This window comes from Dysidea avara, chromosome 3 (genome assembly GCF_963678975.1).
Source record: "Dysidea avara chromosome 3, odDysAvar1.4, whole genome shotgun sequence".
Taxonomy (NCBI): Eukaryota; Metazoa; Porifera; class Demospongiae; order Dictyoceratida; family Dysideidae; genus Dysidea; species Dysidea avara.
Genome location: NC_089274.1, coordinates 30,120,711 through 30,148,512, shown reverse-complemented (window position 1 = coordinate 30,148,512; position 27,802 = coordinate 30,120,711). Strand labels below are relative to the sequence as shown.

At 38.3% G+C, this 27,802-nt stretch overlaps 2 protein-coding genes across 2 annotated transcripts; one reads left to right on the top strand and one right to left on the bottom strand.

Moving 5' to 3' along the window:
• Positions 1–85: 85 nt before the first annotated feature.
• Positions 86–27,421, bottom strand: LOC136250662 (uncharacterized). Its single transcript, XM_066042889.1, has 7 exons — positions 27,297–27,421; positions 18,332–18,480; positions 7,518–7,610; positions 7,291–7,360; positions 7,069–7,204; positions 4,735–4,801; positions 86–319 (listed from the first exon to the last, which is right to left on the bottom strand). The coding sequence occupies exons 2-7, from the start codon at positions 18,443–18,445 to the stop codon at positions 287–289; spliced, it is 513 nt and encodes a 170-aa protein (XP_065898961.1). The 5' UTR covers positions 18,446–18,480; positions 27,297–27,421; the 3' UTR covers positions 86–286.
• Positions 22,337–23,206, top strand: LOC136248456 (THAP domain-containing protein 2-like). The gene has a single exon (XM_066040237.1). The coding sequence runs from the start codon at positions 22,337–22,339 to the stop codon at positions 23,204–23,206; it is 870 nt and encodes a 289-aa protein (XP_065896309.1).
• Positions 27,422–27,802: the final 381 nt, after the last annotated feature.

The window sequence follows — 27,802 nt, the reverse complement described above, 5'->3', positions numbered from 1 at the left end:
AATAAAAATTTTAGACCACCATTTCATTTGGGCTTGTTAGCAAATCCACGACTGCTCAACCCCAACAATATTTCCCCTCAAAATATTTAGGCTATATATGCTAGTTTATATATATACAACAATGACATGTATAAGTAGTGGTACTGTGCATAAACACAACATTCTTTGCAAATACATAAGTGCAATTTGATTTGTAAAAGAAAAACTGAACGACTTGATAGATTCATCATGTACAGAGGATTCCACAAGTAGACATGTACAGGTGCACCAAGGAATGCCACTGACATTAATATTTCAAACGAGATTCTCCATTTCTAATCTGCAAAAATAAAGAAATAAATACCAGTAAACAACATGTAAATAATATAAAAGTGAAAATGACTCAACAGAATTCAAGGCCACAAGTACTATACTGAAAATGGAGAAATACAGCTCATATCTTTAGAAATATGACAAAACTAAAACATTTAAGGCTGTTATATAGTTGTAACATGGGCACGACTGGTCTGCCTGATACGTCCACCCAAAGCACGAGGGCTGCAGGCCTGATGGCTGAGGGTGGACATATCAAGCAGACCATGAGTAGGTGTAGATAACCTCTTTCAGGACAGAAGAAAGCTGTTAGGATATAGAGGAAACTACAGGTGTAGTTGGGGAATTGAATGCAGCTATACTATTAATCGTTTTCTTTCAGTCATATACTAATAACAGACTGTATGTGATTTACAGTGAATGTCTGCTAGTATGGCTGCAGATGACCACCCTTGTTTTATTATTTTTTTTATTTCTATTATTCCTACAATACTCAAATGTATACTCAAATGTAAAATTTCTTACACTTGTTCAACTTTAAGTGCCATACCAGCAAATTCTGTAATCATACAACTGTATGTACCCCTTGTACTCTTCAAATTTACAGTATAATTGCAGGAAAACAATTTCTAATGAGTTGCTTTACTCCTCAGATGTGTTATGACAACCAAGTTTATTATCAACTATCAAGACAAACAGTAGTGTGTGTTGTGTGGCCAAAGAAGTCACTAATTGGTGCCATTACACCTTGGGAAGATGGCCCAATCACCCAACTACACACGGACTTGGTCATAGATACAGGGGACAGCCAGTGGTGCACCACATGGCCCACACGCAGACTTGGTCATAGACTTTGCTAGTGACTTGACCTACCTATGGTAGTATGCTGTGCGGCCAAGGAAAGCCAATGTATCTGAGTGCACAACAGGCAAGTGTGCATTTTATATGAATCAAACAATGCTATCAAACAGTACAGTAGTACTGTTTAAGTAGGGATCCCCAGAAATGACATGCGCCACCAAAAATGCCACCTTTTAAAAACCAGCTTAGAAACGTCTTACGTTACGAAAATCACTTTTACGGAATAATATTAGTCCATCTAACATCAAATGTAGCGTTAAAAACAAGAAAACACTTACTGGCAGCCAGATATAATTTTTTTTAAATCGTCAAAACTCTATTTCGTCTGCCTCACTCACCCACCCACCCACCCACCCACCCACTCACTCACTCACTCACTCACCACATTCGCAAGCCTAGAGGCCAAATGAAGCAGTGCACGGCCACCATTTTATGCCACAATAACAAACTCACTTGCCTTTTTGGGTTGCGAAGAGTGTGTGCCCTCTGCACTTTTCTTTTATCTTCAATCAGGCTGCTTGTCTTCTTCTTCATCCAACAAAACCACATCGAGACGTTAATTTTCCATATCAACACTTTCTTTAAGTAGCATAATAGACGCCATAAAATTATTTAAGGTGCTTAAGACTACGCTACTGTACGGAGGTACCACCGGTACTAGATAGCTACTTGTATCTTCACGATAGGTCACCGAAGATCACACCCATTCTTTATTCTACATATTATCGATCTATCAATCAAGACCACGATGACCACACCCCTTTTACGCTAGCTGTATTTGTGACCACACACCTTCAAGTTGGTAGGCTGACTTGAGATACTTTAATATTTGGGGTGGGAAATCTTCCATATCAAATTGGAGCTATATCAGTTCAGCCATCTTTGCAATATGTGCCTTCAAATTTCATCTTATTTTCTATTCCTCTTCTTCCATTACAGTAGTTTTCTTTTCACGCTACTTACAAACATTAATTAATAATTATTATCTCTTTGGCCCCTAAGTTAATAAAAAAAAAAGTTCTGTTAAACATGAAAGCCACTATAGTGGCTCTTGTTACACGCATGCGCTCAAACGCATATATCTTGTAAACGAAATATCCTATGAATATACGGTTTGGACCACGCTACTCTGCGGTTAACGGATATTATCCTTAGCTTTATCCGAGCATTGTAGCACAATCAAGTATGATGTAAGGTGAATCTGCGTTGAAAGAAATTTCAGCCATTTTTAAGACAATAGTTACAACTATACTACCAGACACAAAGGAGAAACGGAATAAATAAGGTTAGTAAAAGTTATATGATGTTGTAGATCTATTCTTCATGAGTAGTTTAATGCAAACCACAAAGGAATAGGTGATCCCTGTATGGAGTAACAAGGGCCCAAGTTTGTATGTCAAAACGCGTATTTTTCGTAAAATAACTTTCGTTTTTAAGAACTATAGTGGCGTTAGGGGCCAAAGGGTTAATATAAAGAGCGTACTATAGTGCATTCATCATCCAATTCATACACAGATTATAGTATGTTCATGTTGAGCTGAATCCTGAAAAACAGCTAAAAATTAAAAGGGGATTCTTTCTCAACAGAGTTAACGTTTCAGCCAACCAGATGATTATTGGCAACAGCAAAGGTGTCAACAACAGACACATACGGTTTGGCTTCATTACAAGTTCGGGAAAAGGCTGTAATGGACACTGTACTTATATGGCTTCCCAATAGAAAATGTATTGCAAAATTTTTGATTGGCTGTAAATATTATGTCAAACATTTGAACAAAAAGATTTTGAAATATTTTTTAGCAGGTGAAACAGTATTACAAATGAACCAAATTTCAAGATCATGTGTAATTGCATCCATGAGTTATTAAACGTTTTTGAGGATTCAGCTCAACGTGAACATACTTTAGTAGAAGTGGTACAAAGTTATAAGCAACTTTCAAAAATGCAAGTGTGATTTTTCCACCACTGCAGGGTAAGAAACAACTTAAAAATTGGCATGCACACATGTTTGGCTTTTGCTTTATACTGTATCTCCTTCATTAATACTCCTGGTACAGTACTTTCAAATCACAAAAGATCCATGCTATGATATGTAAAACAAGCGATATTAAGATACTCTAATAGAACAGTCACCAAGATATAAAAAAATTTGTGAGAAAAGTTGTTAAGAGTTCAAATGAAGCACTACTGTGCAAAACTCTCAAAGCAATTGCAAAAATATATGCATACAATACATCAAACTGCTACCAATTGTTATGTGTACATGTACTGTATATGCATAATGTTTGTTAGTTAAGGAACTACTGCACAGTATAGGTGAGTATTGGAACAACATAACTGAGAAATATTAAATTGAAAGATGCTACTGTATACAATCAAGAGTACATAATAATAGAGTAGGGACTCTTCTATTATTATCAAGAGTACCCTCTTCTATTATTATGTACTCTTGATATAATGTCATATACCAAACATACATAGCAGGATACACGTGCACTACAAAGCATGAAGGATGGTCACTGTGTGATTAGTAGGCAATCACACATATTCTCGTGCACTTAGGGAATAATTGTACAAGTAACAGTCAAAATTGCACATAGCTTTTGTCTTGTGAAATTTTGATTGATACTTGTACAGGTGTACAATTATTCCCTAATTTTGCCTCATGCAATTTTGACCATTACTCATACAGCATAATCATTCCCTAATTGTACTCAAATGTGTGTGATTACACACTATATTATCGTATGACTGAACAGGCACCCCAACTATCAATTTCTGATACACAAAGTGGCCATTTCGCTTTGTTTTATACAGTACTACAAATGAAAAACAGCATAAGTGCCTCTGCAATCAATTACATCAAACAACAAAATTTAAAGTACTGTAGTGATGCATTGATAAGAGATTTTGCTGATTATCCGATTAGCCAATATTGAAATTCACATAAGGGCCACGATCTGATGTTCATGTTTTCACATCTATTGTGCAAAATTGCCATTTTTAAACTTTAGTTTTGTCTTATTGTTATGGAAACAATAACATTGGGTCAGATTGACTAAATAATTGGCTAATAATTACCAATACCTACATATTGCTGAAATCTGGCTGATAAACCAATTTCCAATTGTCTACTGATTAATTGGTGCATCACTAAAGCACTGGCATATTACTGCTAATCAACTCCTACACAGTAGTGGTCCTAGCGAAGAAAGAAATAGACACAAAGGAGGACAAAGGTAACTACAGTAAGTCTATGATGCATGCATTATAGCTGCAGTTGGCATGTCTCCGGCCAAAGAGACATGAAGAAATCAAACCATAGCCTTATCCGTAGTCAAGTTATAGAAACTTGTTTGAAGGGTTTGGGGTCACTATGAAGACATTTATGGGATTGACCATGCGTTCTAACCAATACTTGTTTTGGACAACATTTTTGGTAAACCTTCATGATCCCTACTACAAAGGTACAGTAACTACCATACTGTATGAATGATACGACTTGCAGCATGTGAAGATCTTACAGTCCTCCCTGTATACACTGAACTTATTTCTACTTACCAATGCCAAATAGTGGGAAAGGTTGTTTACAAAATCAGCAGACGATGATAGTACAACTGATAAATTCCTATAACAAGATACAGACACCAACTATACACTGTATATATAATACATACTGTATACTCACTAGTAATATATACAAGTAGAAGGAAAAATTAGGGATCAAAGAATAAAAAATAGTAGTGAAACAAGGGAGAGTAGTGGAACAAGAGCGGTTGCCTACACTTCGGATATACTAATGGAATGTCATAATTCCATCATTCATCTCTTGCTTTACTCTCTTTAAAACACTTGGATCCCTACTTCATTTTAAAATTAATATACTAGTATGTATATCAGTGGTACTGCTACCGTATACCATATAGCGGGTTATTTTCGAAACAGAAATTTTCACACAAGAAGCAAAATCTGAATTTCAAAAGATTTTAATTTTGAAGAGTGCATATTTTGAAGTCTGGATGGATTTCAAACAAACGGAAATTTGTGTCACAAATTATGAAGATGCGTGAATGTTTGCCGAAAACTGACTTACTGATGGAATAATCCCCATTCCTGTGCACTGGAGACTGGAGAGAAGACTGAGGGAGTCTCGGGTGGAGTGAATTCACTGGCACGACCACGCTCGATCATAGCTAGCTATCCTACTATAGATTCTAGAGCAGACGGCATCAATTCCCATTCTGGATCACCTGTTTTCTGGTTATTGGTACAGTAATGATACAGTTTACCCATTATCATCAGCAATACTGAGCTAAAACTAGAGGAATACACAAACGAATCGTCAAAAGTTGGACGATTGCTTTCACTTGTGGGAATTTATTTTCGAAAACAACCGGATGTGGGAATTTATTTTTGAAGAGAAGGGCCTCTTCGAAATATCCGAAAATAAAACCCTTTTGAAAATTACCAGCTATACAGTAGTATATTAGGGACCATGGTGTCTTGGGCTATCTTTGCCTTCAAAAAACAGCTTCAGCTTTCCTTCAGAACAGCTTGGCAGTATTGGTTAAACACAATGAAGCCCAAAAATACCTTCAGAACGGCCCAACAAGTTTCTATGGAATTTTAAAAATTCCCTATTTTAACTAACTATATGTAACCAACAAAGTGAGTGAGTAAGAACAGTAAGTGAGTAAGTTAGTAAGTTAGTAAGTAATAGGCACCCGCCTATTATGCTCAAAATTTTACCTATTATGCTATGCTGCACTGTTCAAAATATTTACCTATTGTGCTCAAATTATGCTCAAGCTTTATGCCTCATTTCCCATGTTATTTGCAGTTATGGGCACATAATAAGTGACTGAAGCACATCTTTGCTCTTCAAAACTGCATGTGACAGAAAAGATCGATATACAACAGTCAGGTGCCTGGTTGTTCTATTAGAGTTATTGACTGTTCTATTATTAGAGTATATCGATCTTTTTCTGTGATACGTACTGTAGTTTGACCATCAAGGATTTGTAGTATGGTTGAAATATTCTTCTTATTATGCTAGCATTATGCTCAATGCTTTCAAGCACCTGTATTATGCTCATAATTATGCCAGCATAATCGGCGGGTCCCTAGTAAGTAAGTAAGTAAGTAAGTAAGTAAGTAAGTAAGTAAGTAAGTAAGTAAGTAAGTAAGTAAGTAAGTAAGTAAGTAAGTAAGTAAGTAAGTAAGTAAGTAAGTAAGTAATCAAGCAAGTAAGTAAGTAAGCAAGTAATCAAGCAAGTAAGTAAGCAAGCAAGTAAGCAAGCAGGTGAGGAAGGAAGGAAAGAAGGAAGGAAGGAAGGAAGGAAGGAAAGAAGGAAGGAAGGAAGGAAGGAAGGAAGGAAGGAAGGAAGGAAGGAAGGAAGGAAGGAAGGAAAGAAGGAAGCAAGCAAGTACCCTGTAAGCAAGCAACTAACTGATGCCCTCAGACAAGCATAACTCGGCAATGCATTGGACTACAGGCTTGATTTTTTGACTGTGTTTGATGTCGCTTCATCCCAAGATGTCAACTGCAGTACGTACAATACTGTTATACACGCATTGCAGACTTATCGTTGTCTTTTTTGTCCCAGTTCTTTTCACTGCCAACGCAAAGTGTCAATTTGCGGTATCGCAATACAGCTTCCGTGTGGCTGTGGTCAGGTGGCAGCTACAATAATATCCGTATTTTCTGAAGTGATTGCAGAGACATTTTTCATACTGCTCTTCATTCATATTGGTCGGAGACGAAACATAATGGCCACTGCACTTATCAGTTGGGGCAGAAAGCAATATCGACGAGGAATGCTGTAACAGATCAGCTATCAGCTTTGAGCAAATATCAGATAATTAATAAAATCGCAAATGCTTTACTGTATGTACCTTTGGAAAGCAGCTTCAATTAACAGGTATGGACTACCACTCATTGGATTTCTTAGTCTTTGCAATAGTAAATCTTTCTGTTTTATCAATGTCACAAAATGCTCTAGCAAATTTTCCAATGTCCTTAGCTGTTCATCTGTAAAGGAATGCTTGTAGTATCATGATACTGAAGGGAGTAGCTGATTACTATTAACAGTAAGGGTTGTATATGCAGTTACTGACCTAATACACTGACATCAATGAAGGTGTCGTATTTTCTTTGCAGCGTATGTCTGTTAAGCTCACAAGTGGCCTAAATAAGCACAGAGACATGTCACACAATGAAAACACAAAATACTATTCTGTACAAACATTTACAACCATACATGTACAAACAATACAGACATAACTAGCCATTCTTTCAGAATACTATACATACACTGTACAGTAAGACTATAATACGTACCAACCTTGTTTAGATCTTCATAAGTACTATGAAGTTTTTCTAAAGAATAAATCAATTTTACAGAAGGTAATTCTTTCACATCATCTTTAGGGCCACTCTATTGTACAACAACAAGTATAAATGAATATTTGCACAGTAGACTCCAATAGTAAGGATCCTTGTGATGGGGTAAAGTTGTGTCCCAATTACAGTAAGTGCTGGCAAGTTTTTGATTTGCTATAAACCTCAATTTGTGGCAACTTCTTTAATAAGACCACCTCATTATTCTGTAGCAGCCACCTTCAAAAATGGCTATTATATACTTGCTGACATCATTAATAAGGCACCTCACCACAGTTTTGATCTAATAGGTGGTCAGTTTCACTGTACTGTCTATAGAACATGTAATCACACAAAATTACATGTGCTACGTACAGTATTAAAAACTATAGTGGCAATGGCACCATTGTGTCACTAGTTCAATACCACATGTACAGGAGAGGAAACAAAAAGAAAATCTTCAATGAACTGTACATATACAGCTACTTCAATAACAAGACCACCACACTATTGAGACCATGTCGTACTTTTGGTCTAATAGTCCCACTCAATTTTTTTTACATTTGTACATACAGTATGTGTATTAGAACAATACCATATGCATATATAACACTAGTTTGACCATCCATCCACTATGGCAGAATACATGTACATAGTTTATACAACTGTAATAAACTCAACAAATACGATCTTATCAGTTGGTAAACTTCTTTTTGGGGTCCAGATAAAATGGCACTAAATGCACTTTTGTTCCTATATATATGGGTAAGATTTAGTGCCACTAAGCACTAAATCTTCCCTATAATACATGTGGGATAAAGCACTATACTCAAATATTATTTCTTGCCCTTATATGTAGGAAAGATTTAGTGCTAAGGTGCACTAAATGTTCCCTACAATGTAGTAGACAAAATATTGTTCAAAGAAGCACTAATTATTCCCTACATTGTTGTAGGCATAAAATAATACTTCATAAAATAATACTTCATTATTAACACTCCACCTTGTTTAGAGCTAAAAATATTTCTCTGTGTCCTGTTTACTCCTTGAAAGGTGTTGGTATTTTACAATTGGTAATACCAGTCGACTATCCAGTTGTACTGGTTTTAAAGCTAGTCTTACAAGTATGCCCAGCGTTGCATATAAAAGCAGGTAGTGCATTGCTACTCAGTCTCCTACCTTGGTCAGTTGCTAGCGTGCAGCTTCATGCTGCATACGAATATTAAACAATGCACGACCAGAATTGATAAAAGAAGCAGAAGAGAAGTCTTTCTTTTTTCACCACTTTTGTGAGCATTGGGCATTATCGCACATCAGAGATAACGTAGTTTATTTGTACGATTCTCTTCAACCTAAAAGCATCAACTCAACTCTTGCCGAACAACTGCATTCATTATATGGGAACTGGATTGTGAAAATTCCACAAGTTCAACTTCAAAAGGGAAACAAAGACTGTGGCTGCTTTGCAATTGCATTTTGCGTATCACTAATGTTTGGAGACGACCCCGCCACTCTTTGTTATGATCAAAAAGAAATGCGAAAACACCTGATGCAATGTTTTGAGACTAAATGTTTTTCCCCGTTTCCATCACAAAGCAAGAAGTCTCGAATACCCCATCACCATTGGAAATTAAAATCTCTCTTTCCTAACTGGCGCATCTAGACTAAATCAAAAATATTGATTATATTGATTATTTTGCCTAAAGGTTTTGGTACAATAACTCAATTGAATTTATTTGAGGGTATTATCGTAGGTTATCACCCATAGTCTCAGACTTGGGTGGTAATTAAAATATGTTACTGGGATACAACCGCTTTATATTCATAACTTGCTTGATTTTTTTTTTGCTCAAGTCTATAACTTTATGCATGCATGTATGGAAGAAATTATTTAAACAATTATAGCTACAGCCTATACCAGCAGATACATATTGCAATAAAAATGTCTAGGTGCCTTTCGACTGATTATGATTTTTGTTATAATTACCATATCTGTTGGTTAGAGCTTGCCATCTTGGCCCAAGGTGTGATTGTTCTTCCCTACTGTTCCCCATGCAATTTGCAGGCGTGCACCTGGCACTGCAGGCTGTCAAGGGCGCACGCCTGGTTTACTATAATTGTTTCCAGAAAGAAACATACATGCGTGTACATGTGTGTCTGTCTGCACCCATGTGAGCTAATGGTTTTGTGTCAAAAGCAGTCTATGTGTTAGAAATGGAGGCAGCATAAGAACTACACCGGCAAACTTTGACGAGGGTAAAATTTGATGAATCTGCTCTTAGGCAAAGTTGGCGAAATAAACTTTGACGAATTGTTTGAAATCACCAATAAGAACCTGGGCACTTATTTTATGTTGACGAAATAAATTTTGACGAATTCACTTTGATTCGTCAAAGTTTCCCTTCGTCAAAGTTTCCCAGTGTATGGTATTAAGCGCCTATATAGTCAGGTAAGTTTTGCTCTTGCTCTAAGGCAGTTTAGGCATGGCAGCTTTCTAAAACTTTGTGAACGTTTTGTTGTGGGTTCTATGGGTGTTTAAAAATGACAAAACTACACTACCAGCTTCCTGAGTTACTAGGAATAGCGTAGCACTTTGAGTTGGAATTGAGGGCGTGTCCAGCTAGTATGTGTATGAAAACCAGGGCTGAATAGTTTTCTTTGAAAACACGTTAACCAAGCTATACTTCTCTTCATGCATTTGTGGGTTTAACTACAGTATATTGCAAGTTGAGGTTTCCTTAGTAACCATTTCATATTTTGCAGTAATTACAATTATTATGTAATTAGTATTTCATGAAATGCTAATTTGTATTAGTTAATTTAAATGGTTTCTATGTAACCGTAATCCTGCTGTCCCAACTATGTTGGCCTTTATGTGTCTTGTGACATCATGGATAAGGTCCATAAGTGCAACTCATTTATATTTGTATGTATATACGCATAGCAAGAATCAACCATGGGATTCCATGTAACATTAAATTATGTATCCAAGAAAGAAGCAGACCTATATGCAAAGAAGTTGCTATAGTAATAAATATGCATACTTACAAGAAGTACTAAACTCTCATTTTTAAAACTAAGTAAACTACTATAACCCATAGTCACATGTTTACAATATGTTATACCAGGAATCAAAGGGTACTACTGCCTTAGCATCAAAGGTAGAAGGCTGTTATGAGGTTGTATGGAAAATAAAGTACAAGCAGTTGAAGTATTGCAACTAAAACAGCAACAATTCACTATGATCACTTCAATAGAATTTAGTGCCTGAGCACAATATAGTTCCTACACTAATGTATGGAAGATTTAGTGCCTGGAGCACAATATAGCTCCTACACTAATGTAGGGAAGATTTAGTGCCTGGAGCACAATATAGTTCCTACACTAACGTAGGGAAGATTTAGTGTTGAGCACAATTCATCTCCTACACTAATGTAGGGAAGATTTAGTGCCTGGAGCACAATATAGTTCCTACACTAATGTAGGGAAGATTTAATGTTGAGCATAATTCATCTCCTACATTACTGTAGGGAAGATTTAGTGCTTGTGGCGCTAAATCTCCCCTATAGTAGTGTAGGAAATGAACCCCTTTTAGTGCCATTTTGTACGGAACCTCCCTTGATTATCCTACCATATTATCTATTAAGCATTGCATGACAAAAACTTTGCAAGTTAGTGGAAGGTTTCTGAATAAACACTTCAAATTAAGGACACAATAGAAGAAACCTCTACCATAAAGACATGATTGCGGTCCCAACACATCTGGCTCCATCACACAGTATGGTAGTACTGTATATTAGGGATCATGGAGGTTTGAGTTTTTCTGGCCAAAATATCATCCAAACTTGGCAATATCGGTAAGCATCAAGCCCAAAAGTGCCTTCAGTATAACCCTAAATGCTTCTAATAGATTTTATGAAATCACCAAAAGATTTTATTCAATGGAATTTTCTACTGATTAACTGCCCGCCTGATGCCTTCAGGAAAGCGAAACTTAATAATGGCTAAGGCTACGAGCTTGATTTTTTTCACTGTTCGACATTGCTTCGTCCCGAGACTTGCCTTTTGCCATACCGCAGTACATACAATGTATGCATTATGGACTTACGGTACTTGTACCTTTGTGTCCCATTTCTTTTTGTCAACAACCCAAGGTGTTGATTTGTGGTAGTGCAATGCATGGCTTCCCTGTGTTTGCAAACAGGTATTTTCCGTTGCAGAAGTGCTTCTGCTTGTAATGCTGTGTGACAGGCTGAAAATAGGTGAAAGCAAAGCATAATGGTCACTTCACTTTCGAATCAGTAATTGAGAGTTGGGGCATGCGAATCATCCATATTTTTTCGTGATGACTGGATAAAGTGCAGACACGTTTCTCCTACTAGAGCTTCTTCATTTATAGCACTGTGTAATGGGCTGAACCAGGACCTTATAAGTGCCAAAGGCATACCAGACATACTGTACATTGTGTTAAAAGTAAACAAACAAAAATTAGGAATTTTGAGTTCAATTAGGTATCATAAAAAAAAGGAAAACTAAAGAGGTTGCTTACACCTGCAGATATACTAGTGAACGTCTAATCCTCAATTTGGTCCGTCCCTACTTTTTTGATCCTTAATTTTTCCTCACGCTTGTACAAATATTATACTGTACAGTGGACACCACTAAAAAAGTAAACTCAGCAAAATGTTCTGGGTCCAGTATATACAATAGAAGTTCCACTCTTATCAAGTCGTTTTGGTTGTTTGTTGTGCACGGTATATACACTGTATATATGCTTACTTAAGTAAACAGTATGGTAAAGGACCTGTAAGCTCTATATCAGGGCCTACATACAGTAATTGGGGCGAGCCTGAGCGAGTCCCACAATTGCAGTACTCGATTCGACCGTACGATCGTCGCGTTCCCAAACGTTTACGCAAAGAACACGGAAAGTCCCACACTGTTAGTAGTCCATTGGACCGTCGTACGACTTTTGCGTTCCCAAACGTTTACGCAAAGAACACGGAAAGTCCCACACTGTTAGTAGTCCATTGGACCGTACGATCGTCGCGTTCCCAAACGTTTACGCAAAGTACACGGAAAGTCCCACACTGTTAGTAGTCCATTGGACCGTACGATCGTCGCATTCCCAAACGTTTACGCAAAGAACACGGAAAGTCCCACACTGTTGGTAGTCGGGACCGTCACATTCAGTTTCCAAAAATTTACAGTGGTCACTTTTATTGCACGTGGCGCGATGTGACCATGGCGAGTGTTGAAAGTGCAGAAGAGAGAGAAGAAAGACTCAGAAGAAGAAGGGAGCGCGATAGGTTCAGAAGAGAGAGAGAAACCGAGGAGGAAAGACAAGCAAGGTTTGTAAACGCAAATAGCCGGTACATGCACTAAGTGCAGCTTGCTACCTGTGCCTTTCGAAAATACTACTGTAGGTTGGCTAGGCGAAGACAATATGAAAGAATTAGACGCGAGAACGTGGATGAACACCAAAGGCTTACCAGAAGACAGCAAGATCGGCGTACACGTGGAACAGAATCTGATGAACAAAGGGAAGCAAGGTGCTGCCGGGTAAAATAGGACTGTTGATGGGTGTTAAATGCATGTATCTTTAATTTGTAACACATTAAGTTTATCAAAGAACTGTGTATTAAGAGACTACACAATTTCTTCTTTATTATTCTTCGTTTCTCAGTGTTACTTTACGAGAAGGTCACAGTGTGGAATGCAATAAGGACAATACACAATTAGGGTGTTTACCTGTATTGTTGCATCCCTAATGTGTATAGCTAGCTATACAAGTCTTTTAGCTATAGATCAGGCTCGCCCCACAATGCTTTTAGCATCTGTCTAGTATACTAGTTTCACCGTAACTTTGGTACATATCAATTGACGGGTTGAATTGCACACGGAGTTTTAGTATCAAGTTTCTCCCTGCTACACAGGCTTTCAGTAGCCTCCTTTGCAGGTTCCTAGTGGGATAAAACACCAAGATGACTTACAGTAGATACTGTAGGTGGGGAGCATTAATTGGATCGATGCTAATCAGACAATTGTAGCAGCATCTGGCAAGGTAATCCTAAAAGTACATGAGTACTTCCAAGTGGTACACATTGCTCCCTCTTCAAGCAATGATGGATAGAAAACTAAGTGTAACTCTGAAAATGCTGACAGTGGAGAGATTACAGGTCTTGTATGCAAAAAGTCACATTGGGAGCTAGCGAAGATGTGAAGGAGCAGTATTTTGTGAAGGGGACAGATATACGTACCATACATACAGTGTGCCAGCTTAACATGTCCTACTTTTGAGAGTCTACAGTAAGTAAGTCTATTGGTTGTCGAGTTACAGGGTACACTTGTCTGAAGCATCAGGCAGGCAGGCAGTCAGTCAGTCAGCAAATTCTGTTAAATTAAATAAATTCCATAGCAACTTATCAGAGATGCTTTTGGCCACCCTGTAGGTCACTTTTGGGCTTGCCTATACCTCACCAATACTGCCAAGGCGCCATGAAGGTATGGTGAGTCTGGTTTTGGGGGGATATTTTTGGCCATAAAAGCCCAAACCTTCACAACTGTTATAACGCTATTATTTTACTAAACATGTTGAGGGGTTAGCTTTGCTGAAGAGTACAGTAGCTATTCGAAAAAAGGGCTAACGGTGCCTAAGCGATTTAACTTATCCAGACTAAGTACATACACCCCCTGTATAAATGGTTTAAAATACCTCTATAGCCATGGGTCCATGGCATAGGTGGTGGAGGGTCTAGGGGGCTGAAACCCCCCTCAGAATGATATCTCGCTGAAATTCTTCTTGAATTGGGGCTGAAAACCACGAAAAAGATTTACATACTCCCTCAAATACCCTAACAGAGCAGTTAAAACACTTCACTAATACAGTACAGCTTTAAAAATGAAAATCTTTTTTTGTCAACAGTGGGAATCGTACCACTGCATCAAGTGTTCCCAAGTGTCTAAAGGCTATTTTGCATTGCTTATAAATGCTGTATATTTATTAACCCTGTAATCAACATAGCCAAAAGAGCTTTTATTAACTGCAAATAGCCTGTTTCAAATACTTTTGACTAAAACTTTGGTGTTTTAGTTGTTATTGTTATTGCTATTGAAGCTTTACAGTGACCAGCACTGAAGGTCTGTTGTTGAAATGCTTCAAATTGTACCTACTGTATACAGTAAGGTAAACTTTGAGACATTGTAAAAGGTTAAATGGCTGCAGCTTTTGGGGGCTGTGCCCTCCTGACCCCCTGCTTCCAGAGATTCTATACTCTTGTCAGCCCCAGTCTTGTGTAGCCATACACTGTACCTTATTTCTCCACATAGCACTTACAGTGTATCATACAGTATGATAGTACTGCATAGTAGGGACCACAAAGGAGTGGGTGTGACCCATGAAAACCATCACCCAAAGACCAGCTTCAATTATCCCTGATGATGATGAGGCATGCAGTATTGGTTAGGTAAAACTAAGCCCAAACAAGTCTTCAGATCAACCCAAAACGCTTTCAACAAGTTGTTATGGAATTTTTCTTTTAAATTATTAAATGGAATTTTCTACTGACTTCAGACAAGCGTAACTCAATAACGGCCAAGGCTATGGCTTGATTTTTTGCCGTTCGACGTCGCTTCGATCCGAGAGATGCCTTTTGGACGTACAATGCATTCTTCATGGACTTACCAGTGTCCTCCTTTGTGTCCCATTCATCTTTGCTGACAGCAAAAAGTATCAATTTGGCAGTAGCACGTGATGGCTTCCCTTCATAACAGAAATCGTCTGTATTTTTTATAGTGGCTACTTACAGTAGATTGCAGAGGTGCTATTCGAACAGTTCTTGATCCATACTGCTGCTGTGTAACGGGTTGAAAATAGCTGACAACGAAGCGTAATGGATACTTCACTTTTCAGACAATAACAGATATAGCTGAGGCATGCAGTGCCATTTCTTTTGCGGTATACATGAGTTCACCAGTCATGATAAGTATTATTTACAAAACAAGTTGATGTTGTGCTACTTCTAAAAACCAGGCGCCATGCAGCTAGCTAACTCATCTGGAATTAACCAACTATAATGTGTATTATTATTTTATCAAGTTGTGCAATAATGCATAAACAAACCGCTTTTAACAACACAGAAGTACAGTATCTTCTAAACTGTTTTATAGTTGACTATCATGTTTTTTCCCACAAATTCTATCGACAAAGCCTCAAAGCTGCTCTTCATTTTCATTCGCGTACATGTACGTCAGGGGTACGCCCCCTTTCCAACCGAAGGGATAGGTTATTCCTGGTAGTCTACGAGGCCTGCACTGTTGTTTCCCAATTGTTAAACGCCTGTAAAACCTGAAGAGAAGGTAATTCACAAAGTCTGAGGAGAGTCGCTACACCCGTATTTCAGACCACCGAAAAGAAACCACCTCAGAGCAAACTTTACCTTTGCGTAAGTTAATACAGACTTCATTTCGCTTTACTTCTTACGTAAAAGCTGCTTTTGCCATTACTATAACAATTTTGCTCATGTGGGTGCGTACGGACAAGCATAGATAGGTACACACACACACGTTTTTACGAAAACAATTTCAGTAAAACCAGGCATGCGCCCACAGCTGACCTTCGGCCAGCTGTGGGCATGTACCTGGTTTAAAAAGTTAACAAACAAGTACACAAAAAATTGGAATTTTCAACTAGAGTAGGGACTACAGCACATCGGAAACAAGCTGGAGTAAAAAGTCCTTGATATTAAATCACAGTAAATCAATAAGACATAACACTTCCTATTGTTTAGATTCAGTTCGTTTTATTGATGTGCTATGGTCCCTACTCTAGTTGAAAATTTTTTTTGTGTACTTGTTGATTGGAAATTATAAGCACCTGCTCCAAAAGGGTCTGGGGACTCTACAATAGAAAAGTTCTGCTGGCAAACCACCTCTGGGTAGGTGAGCGTTAATTGCCCTAAACCACTTATAGAAGAGGTGTGGATGACCACAGTTGGCTTCGTCCTCAGCTATACAGTAGGTAAGGTTTCAGCATATTCAAACTCTACAACCAGAGAGCTATTACTTTTTTAATTTGCTTGGAATGAGCGTAATCATGTCTGAGGTGTGAGCTGATGTGTCACATGAATATGCAGTCTCGCCTCCAGAAAGCTTGCAGAGAAAATGGCAGATGTAGCTGGTAAGGCAAGGTGAAAGTAGTAGTACTGTATTATGTAGCTATACCTTTCGGAGCAGGCGCTTATAAATACCCAATTGAAAAGCGCCATGCGGAGAAATAGAGTCTGGCTGCGGAGTAGGCGCTTAAGAATAGGGTCTGGCTCCGTGAGACTACCCTCCCTCCCCCCCACCCCCACATCAACTACTTGGTCCACGGCATGGGAGCAAACGAGAAGAATAGAACACTTTCTTAACTTCTTGTCCTGAAGTGGAAAATGGCACCAGAAAAAATAATTATTTGGCATGGTAACCAGGGTAACACTGTGAACCTAGGGTCAGAAGCGTTTAGTCTACTACTGTATTTATCCAGAACCATTTTGCAGAACACAGAGAAGGCAAGTATTGCAGCATTATCAATAAGCGAAGATGAAAGAAAAAGTTTCACTGTTACTCCCAAGAATAAGTAATAGTAGCTACTCAGCGATTCATGCCCACGAAAGTTAGTGCAGTGCTGTTAAGCAAATAGTTGTTGTGATGCGCACAATGATGGAGTAAGCCATGGAAAGGTGCCAAGAATTATAATTGCACAAAATTGTTTGAGGGCACACAGATGACTAAGTAATTTAAGTAAATCTTTAAATGGGTTTTACTAGTCTAATTATTAATAATGGTACAAAAGACTCACTACAGTACTTTGATCCTTTTTCATATCTCAGCATTGTATGCATCACTATGTTGAACAACTCAGTTTTATACATTACCTAAGCAGTAACTTTGCCAACATGAACTGCTGATTAGCTATTCTTTAATTATTCTAGGCAGTATTATTTTCATTTATTACTCATACTGCAGCACTCGTCTTCTTTGTGTTCTGCAAGTAACCCCTCAGGACGCTAGTAGTGCCATTGCTGCGCTGGAACGCTATAGCATCAAACCATTGTGATTACTAAATCACTTAGTTCTCTTGGTCTTGGTGTCTAACTATTATCTAACCATATGTTCTGACTAGCTGAAATGTCCTGCAATACGGATTCACCCACAAGTACTTCCTGATATCAATGTGAAGGTTATGGAACTCTTTACCACGCCAAATTGTTGTAGATACTTCAGCAGCATTGGTAAAACAATGTGCAATGGATAGCCCGATTCCCATACAGTATGCTTGCTATTTACTCTTGCTGCACTGTATGTACAAATATTAAAATTATTACATATAACAATCAGTTTTGAAAATAAGGGCTTCAACATTGTTTTCGAGCATCTGGTCAAATTTGAAAGAACTACTGTAAAGTAATAAACGTCATGGTGTTTATTAAATAGTATTATTCAACAATACGTGGCCAACAGGAAATTGTTATTAACTATGGAGACAGAAAAGCTCCATCAGCATGTGTAATATAGTGTAGCAGCCACCTTGTCATGTAGTTGCCACTGATGCCACATCTTCTTGGTCCCAAACACAGCTAGCTAAAATGTACTTACAGTAGTCAATACATAGAACAATTAAATTCATTACATAGACCTCATATTTTGGACCCCTAGCTATTAATGAGGCCTCACCGTACTGATACGTAGTGTACCAGGCTGCATAAATACAATGCAACATTTCTTATTGTCACTTACAATTTTCAATCCACAATTTCTCAGTGTTGTCAAAACATCTTGTGGTTTTCCCAGGGAGATTCCTGATAATGAACTGTCTTCATTCCAAGGATTATCATTCATTCTACTAGCCATCTACAAGTTCAAGATGAAGTATGTCCACCCAAGACCTGGAGATTGTACACAATGATGATTATGATAACGTCATAATTTGACAATTTAATACAAGAGATCAGGAGTCTAGAGTATGCTGTAAACGCTTTACAAAGCGAGGACCCAATAACCTACTACCACTTTAGTTCTAGTCAGACCTCTTTTTTACCCACCCACACACAAAAGTAGCGATTCCGGAATTCTGTAAATTTTGCATAAAATTTTCTCTGTGAATCTTCCATTGGAGAGTTGGCACAATCATTTCACTGCCATACGAGCAATTGATCAAACAATTGGATCATTTCTAGGGTTTCTGGGGGCAAGGAATATGATAGTGCAGTTAGTTTCCTGCTACAAATATGTTTGTGTGGAGTTTTATGCCAATTATAAGATTATTTTGCAATATAGCCACCACAATGTTATGTTCTTTTTGCAAGAAACGACCCAGCACATGTTAGTTACACCAAGGTGAGCATTTTTGTCCATGTAGTTTTCAATATTACTATGCTAAAAGTCAGCAAATTTGCACCACAAATGGCTCATCTCTGATGCACCATTTTTGTAGCTGTCAAGGAGCTGTACATTAAGAGACAAAATAATCATATAAGCAGCTATAAATCAACAGTACAACTCCTTGCTTTGCATGCACATTGTATTTTGAGTGGAGATGACTGGAATAGAGTGGTTGCACTTCACCATGTGTATGTTGTTTTGCCATCCGCAAGATGCTAAATGCATGCAACTATTTAGTGGCTTTCTATGGAGGTGACCTTTATTCAGAGGGTCTTACAAGTAAGGTTACACTGTGGTCCATGTATTAAGGTATTTATAACAGAAAACAGAATTTCAAAATGTTATTGCAAAGCTCAGTTATAAGCATTTGTTCAATTGTGCCATTTTTGGGACCTTTTTCAACGGAAAGATACGGAGAAAATTTTGCCTATGTTAAAGGACAAAATTACTTATAACTCTGTTCTATACCATATGCGTATATTATACCATACGCGTATGGTACATACCATATGCATATACGTGTATGGTACGGAAAATCATACCATCTGAGTATAGCTAACCTGGTATGCATATAATATCAAACAGAAAGTTTTTGCACTGCCGTACCTATTGACTACCGTATAGCTGGCAATTTTCGAAAGGTTTTTATTTTCGGATATTTCGAAGAGGCCCTTCTCTTCGAAAATAAATTCCCATGTCCGGTTGTTTTTCGAAAATAAATTCCCACAAGTGAAAGCAACCGTATAACTTTTGGTGATTCATTCGTGTATTCCTCGAGTTTTAGCTCAGTATTGCTGATGATAATGGGTAAACTGTATCATTACTGTACCAATAACCAGAAAACAGGTGATCCAGAATGGGAATTGATGCCGTCTGCTCTACAATCTGTGGTGATTAGGATACTATGAGCTAGCTATGATCGAGCGTGATCGTGCCAGTGAGTTCACTCCACCCAAGACTCCCTCAGTCTTCTCTCCAGTGCACAGGAATGGGAATTATTCCATCAGTAAGTCAGTTTTTGGCAAACATTTACGTATCTTCATAATTTATGACACGATTTTCCGTTTATTTGAAATCCATCCGGACTTCGAAATATGCACTCTTCAAAATTAAAATCTTTCGAAATTCATATTTTGCTTCTTGTACGAAAATTTCTGTTTCGAAAATAACTCGCTATACGGTATGCCGGATGGCGCTCTGCTTTCATTTCTTTTCGGGGAAGAGGGAGGGCGGGGAAAGGGCTAGTAACGCTTAGCGGTTTCTGTTCAGTGAAGATCGAGATATTCTATTAATGGTAAGGTATATATTATCTATGATATATAGAGCAATCATGCATATTTTGATCTGATTAGCTATTCTATTCTCTAGAGCTGAGATGTATTTTGCTTTACTCAACAGCGCTACACATATCGACATGACCAGGTTCTTCATCTTCTTGCCTGTAGACTTGTGGACACGTCTGTCAGTTATTCATGTATCCATGTGTATGCTGACCTACCAGGATTGCAAGCTAGTGAAGGTCCTCAAGCAACTACAGTATATACACCATCAAACCTGTTGATCACTTCTTACAGACCAGATATTGTTGTTTACAATTCTGAAGCATCTTCTGTAGCTTTACTGGAACTGACTTGTCCCTTGGACTCTGAACATCACATTGAAGCAGCTAGATCTAGGAAGCAAATAAGACAGAGTACTTACAGCTACTTGCAGAATTTGATCGTTTGAGGATCGATAACTATTACAAAACAGCTGAAATTAGTGTGCTAGGACACTATCAACCCAGCTGTATTTAGAATTTCAAGAATTTTGCTGATTCCATCCACCCTTCAACCACCACCAAGTCTTCTATTCGACAGACTTTAGACGATGCTGCTAAGGCGTGCATATCCTGCTCACAGAAAATTTTCTTGGCCAGGCATTGCAGTGAGTGGACAGTGTAGTTTATGTGTAATAATGTAACAAATTTCTATTTTTGTATGTAGGTTTAGGGTTATTTTGTTTGTTTGTTTGTTTGACCTTGCCGTGCCCACACAGATATCTTTTAGGGGTCTGGCTGTGGTCGCATGAGACTGAGGGCTCATCACACTGTAATGTATTTACATGTTTCCTCATTTAATAATGATGGTTCTCTCTCATTCCTTGAAATAAAAGAATATTGATGGCATGATACTGATCTCGCATGATATAAGTGACATGTTATTTTTTTTAGGCATATGTATTATATGTATATTATTTCATTCAGTAAATGTTTTATTCTATTGTTGCTATATAATCTATTGTTGCTATATAATCTATTGTTTAGCTTTAATTTGTTAGTACACTTCCACTTAAAAATGGATATTTATGCCTGGTGGCACTAAAGGAGTGTTGAGCAGACAATTTCAATCAGATGAGCTTGAGAAGTACAATGTAATGATTGCTCAAACAGAGGAAGACCTGGAGAATTAATGCTGATACAATAACATTGAGGGAGGTAGCAAAGAGATATAACTGTAGAAAAAGCAATGTTCCAGTTTGCAAATTAATGTAAATCTGGCTGTAGCTTAGCATTTGCTATACTCTAAGACTGATGTACATAGTAATTAATTGCATGTGCAATAAATTCTTTTTAAACTGTATAGTTTGCTAAATCTTTGCTATTGAATGAGGTGGCATGCGCATTGCCTACTCAGCTGAGATGAAGTAGGAAAACATAACATGGCAGAGATTTTATGGTGAGTTTATGAGTTCTAATGAATAATTTAGTAACAAATGTATATTAACTATAGTATTGTTTAATTGTTAAGTGCATGTATTGTAGCCACTCACTTACTGTCATGCTTGTGGATGGGACGACAATATGTTTAGCTATACTCTTATCTGAATGTACTCAAGTTAACAACATCCACAATAATTTGTGCTGTAGGTCCAGTGTGATGAATGTGAGTGGTGGTACTATTTACAGTATGTATAAACAAGAAAAGTATGTAAACAAGAAATTGGATCCTCAAAAGAAGAGGAGTGTATATAGTAGATAAAGATACGAAGACAGTGAGGGGCCATGTTGCACAACTGATGACACTTACGAAGTTCATTTCTTATGTTGTTAGCTTTGCACAAGCAGCATATGTATAATTCAGTTAGAACTTACTAGCTATACCATACACGTTGTAATTGCTCTCCTTGCTTATTTACCCAGTTGTGCTGTAAATTGTCAGTTATCCACACTTATATAATTGTGTATATAAGACCATCTGCATGCATGCTTCAGATATATATAGAGCTTATTCAGGGGGCGTGGTAATTATCTCTCGAAGCGCCTCGTATTTTGTCGACACCATTTTGAGTGGGAACAGATGAGTGTATTGGTTGTCGAGAATGCCAAAGAGTTGTTGCGCTGTTGATTGTTCTTTACCCTATACTAAAGGCTGTGGTGTTAGTTTTCACCGTTTTCCTGTAGATGCACATCGAAGGAGGCGATGGATTGCTGCAGTGAACCGGAAGAACTGGATGCCCAATGAGCACACTTGGCTATGCGGTCGACATTTTATCAGTGGAACAAAGAGCGATGATCCCCTTGATATAGACTTCGTCCCATCGATTTTCAACCATGTATCAACCCCTATGAAATGGAAAATGAAAAGCAGAGCATCCGATTACCATAGACGAAAGGGGACAAAGAAGAGAAGGAATGAGGAAGCATCCAGGCAAAAGTTAGCTAAGGAAAGTAGAGAGAGGGAAAGGATGCAAGAGCCAGACAAACGGGAGAAAGAAGCAGAAAGAAAGCGCTTAGAGGAAATACAGAGAGAAAGATACGAGGCTGAAATGGAGCAGAGAAGAACTGAGCAGATGAGACAAACAAAGGAGTTGGAGGAGCAGCATGCTGCTGAAATGGCCAGACAATTGGAAGAGTTGAAAGCAGCTAATGAAGTGCTGAAGGAAACTAATGAAGAGCTGGTATCAAAATGTACTGGTTTGGAACAACAATTGTCAGAAGTTACCAAGGAGAAAAAGAAACTTGAAGAGAAGGTAGCTGCTCTGTCAAAGCAAGTATTAAGTGAAGAAACAATGAAAGATGATGCTAAAAAAGTTAAATACTTTACTGGATTGCCGAATTTTGCAGTGTTGAAAGCCATTTACAACTTGGCTGCAAAGGAATCACCTGAGTCAGCAGATTGTCCATTATTTCAGCAGTACCTGATAACACTAGTTAAGTTGCGGTTAAATGTTGGAGACCTACAGGTGTAGCTCTGGCTTACAGGTTTGGAATCAGTCAAGCTAATGTTTCAAGGTATATTCATAAGTGGGTAGATATCCTGTACACCAGAACATCGTTTCTGGTTCATTGGCCAGAACGTCCAGAGCTCATGAAAACTATGCCTAATGATTTTCGAAAGCATTTTAGAAAATGTGTTATAATCATTGATTGTTTTGAGGTGTTTATTGAGCGACCATCATCCTTACTAGCTAGAGCACAAACGTACTCGAATTATAAGAAACACAATACAGTCAAGTTTTTAAATGGCCCCAAGGATCTGTAGCATTTATCTCCAAAGGATGGGGAGGAAGGGTATCTGATGTTCACTTCACAGAAAACTGTGGTTTACTTAAAAAACTTTTGCCTGGTGACATAATCTTAGCAGACAGAGGGTTCACTATTCAAGATTCCGCTGGACTATACTGTGCAGAGGTTTGTATCCCACCGTTCACAAAAGGCAAGAGTCAGCTCAGCAAAGTGGAGATAGAAAAGGCCCGTCAACTATCACATGTACGTATACATGTTGAACGAGTTATTGGTGTTATAAGACAGAAATTTTCAATTTTACATGCAACTCTTCCAATAAGCATCGTAGCTAGTAGTGAAGATGATGGTGTGTCATTTATAGACAAAATAGTTACTGTTTGTTGTGCTTTGTGTAACTGCTGTGATTCAGTTGTACCATTTGATTAATACATGCAACTAATAATAATTACAAATTTATACAGTTAGTTATTCTAATAATTAATCAGTTCTATGTGATACTTCCTTGTATACAACCTTTTTTCCCTTTCCTTTTTTAGAAGTGTTGCATTCCGGGCAATACCACTTTCCTTTAGGTGCACGACTTGGGTCCATTTGAATGCATGAGAAATGGAACCACTCTATGGGACAGTGTTTGTTGTCACAACCTATCATGGCTCCATACTCTTCACCTTTCTTACAGTAGCACCACACCTGTTCAGTTGAAACATCAGGCTATTGGGCAATTTGTTCTTCATTTAAGCTTGTTTTTTTGCCTGGTGAACCACTTTCCTACAAGCTCTGGCAATATTCCCTGCTTCACAAATGGTTCTGCCCTTTTCATGGCATCATCAATAAACTCTTTTTCTATTGTAATCCTTTGTACAAAGAGATCTTTTTCCTTCCACACAACAAAGTCAGCATAATCTACCTGACATATTTTCATTTGGAACTGAACCTGGTAATAATATGTGTGGTCTTCCTTCAACTGGAGACTATCATTATCTTCTTCCAAACAGAATGATGCTTGAGTAGCTGCCTCAGCTTCTTTGCAACGAAATGGGCATTTGATCTCTAAAACACCAGGTCCATGGCACGAGCAATTAACTATCCCATCTGGTGTAGCACCAAAAAAGGGGAATGATGGATGTAAAATGAGGCCTGACTTGATAACAAAGAAGTCATTGTGGCTCTTGCCAAGCAACTCAACATATTTCTCCCTTGCTATACTCTCGTGCTCACAACCATACTTACAAGCCACTGGCATTGCCTTGTAAGTTTCTGGATAACAAATCGATGTGATCAGAGAAAATGATGGTTGTGAGCTGTCTGTATGCAAGACTTGTCTCAACTTAGAGCTGTTACACGACCCGCTCGTTGATGATACCATTGTCATGAATCTGCCTGCGTTCTGGTCATCTCCTCCACTTTCTGGGCCTGGCTAAATGAAAATGATACTGTTTCAAAAACTTCCTCACACTTCTGAAGCAATTCTGGATATGACAGCTTCATAGTTTCAGCTGAGTGGAGTTCTGTGAGTGGCTTCATCACCTTTCCTGCTTCATCACCTTTCCTGCTTCATACGTATGCCTCATTATAGTGAGCAATCAGTGACAAAATAACAGGACTACCACCAGATTGTGACAATTCCTCAATAAAAGCATGCTTATCTTCTTCACTTGGCTTGGACACAATTGATCTCCTCTTCATTTGCTGTTGTAACTCATCACTAGCAGAAGAACCATCAACTTCACCATTTTTCATCAACCGTTTGCGCTTCTGTGAAGCAGATGAAAAATCAATTTTTGCAATTTCTGCAAATGGTACTGAACGAAAGGATGATGGCAACCACGAACAAGGAAGTGATATGCATGCAAACTGCCCCTTTAGCTCTGTATTAGTTTGTGCTGCAAACAACAATGCAGCTATGTGAGAACAGGCTTCTCCCAAGTCAGCCATACAGGAGCAATGTGCACACATAACTTTACCATCATTCTTGGTAGCAACCCAAACCTTGACTGCTGGAACAGTTAGATGCTGAGAATGCTCAACCAGCGCCATCAATATGAAAAACTTTGGTCTACTGGCATTGCAAGATACAACCAGTATGTTAGTTACCCATCCATTGACGAGGAAATTAAATGCCTCCATACTTCTGTACGCCTTTAGCAAGTGCAGTAGCTTGTCGTATTGATTAAATAGTTGAAAACGTCTGCATACGTGACTTCAGGCCATTCGTACCATTCAACAGTTGAGAAACGGCTACTATTAAAGCAGTTAGCATTTCCTTCCAAGCGACAATAAGGATCTACGAGTCCAATCATCCTAATCTTTTCTTCATATCTTGGCTTTGCATCTCTATCTATTTCTTCGTAGTATTTAGAATACTGAGCTGTGGTACTAGTCACGCTTTCAGCCATAATCGACTTCTTACACACTCATTCGTTATCCCACTCAAAATGGCTGGTGGCACTTAGAATGAGTCAGGCACTGCGCGTTCAACCTCTACAGACACACCCCCTGAATAAGCTCTATAGCTATAAAGTAGCATACACAGTACCATTCATGTGGAGTTCTGCAGACAACGTTAGATCATGTACATAAGATTTAGGTACATCAGTATAGGACTATATAGTGGGAAATGCATGGACATGGCAAGGATAAAATGCATGTATGTGCTGATGAATAAATTTATAGTTACAGCTAAGAAGATTATGTTGTGTTCTAAGTTTACTCAGCTAGAAATGCTTGTAAAGATAGCCCATTGTAGCTAGGTGATGGTAAGGCTAGAAGACACTGAGAAAAGGCATATTTGCATATGGTACGTACCATACGCATATGCCTATACCATACGTGTACGGTACAAAATATGCATATGGTAAGGTAAATGAGGGTAATTCCAGACACTCTTTAGTAAAATCGCTGCAACACTGCACTCACAACGAGTTAAGACAAACTCTAGGAATCGTTTTAAAGCCTATCTTATGGTGCATCTGCAGTACAAATTTCGTTTCGATACAATCAACTGCTGAGGAGTTATGAGCCGAAATTTAATAGCGTGTAAAAATGCAACATGCGGCTAATTCCGGACACTTCTAATAACAAGCAAGTAGCGCCTTCCACAGGTTATACCAATCCTCTTTGAAGTATGGAGACTAAAGTACCACTCATCTGCAGCTTATAAATCAAGTAGAAAGTTCATACCCTTTGGGAGAAAGCAGCAGTGCGTATTTCAAAAGTTTACGTAATTCGCAAATGTTTTCTTTGTATTTCAACCGAGCAGCTGCTGAAAAATTGACTGCCACTCCGCCTGTGCTGCATGGTTTCTTGTGATTTTTAGTATGCAATTAGGTGAGAGTATGGCCTTCATATAAATCTTTGAACATCAAAAATATGAGCTTGGGCTGCCCGGTTAGATAAACATTTTCAAAGTTTTTGAACAAAACTACCCGTGATTGCGTTACAAATACTTGTCAAACTTCAAGGTGGAATAATGGATTCGCTTCAATTTTGGTTTGTAGATAGGCCATATGACACTGCATTAGCACACCAAATTATAGATCCAGGGATTGTACCATTGTTGAGAACGATCTAAGTGTCCGGAATTAGCCGCACTTACCTTATAGAACAACTCCACCATCTTATCATGTATTTTTAAAAACTAAGTGTTTATGAGATCCTCAGGAGTACTACACAAGGCTATGCTAAATAAAAATTATTTCCATTAATTTTAAAATTCTCCCGGAATCGCTAACAAAAGGAGAAAAAAAAGGCGGTCTGGCCCGAGAGGACACAACTAGTTTCATCAACATAAACATGTACAGTTAGTTAGCGTACCACTCTGTGTCACAACGAATAAGTTCCTGTGTCCGAGCTGTCCTAGAACGGCCGGTACAGCCGCACCACAATCATAAACCTTTAATTTTCCTATCATCACGTGCCACACCACATGAACAAAATAAGCATTAGTCTGGCGCCGCCCGCCATAGGCGGTGCTCCAACTTTCATAAGTTATGTTACAAAATAAATAAATAGCTAACTAGTGAGTCCTCGGACACACACGACCACGGAAAAGGCAATAAAATGCCCCCAAGTAGGGAAAAAACAAAAACTTAAAGCCAGTATAAAAAGAACTGAAGTGGTCAACGTTTAGTCTCGCGTGCAGACCGCTTTTTTTTCTCTTTGTCATTGGGTAGGGAGAAAAAAGGGTCTGGAACAGTTCGAATCCCACAATCGTCTAGACACGTCACGAGGCTACATCATAATATGCAACCCATGCGCTTAAACTCCATTGTAACAAGAATGCTACAGCACAACAATAAACCAACTACAATCTATTATCG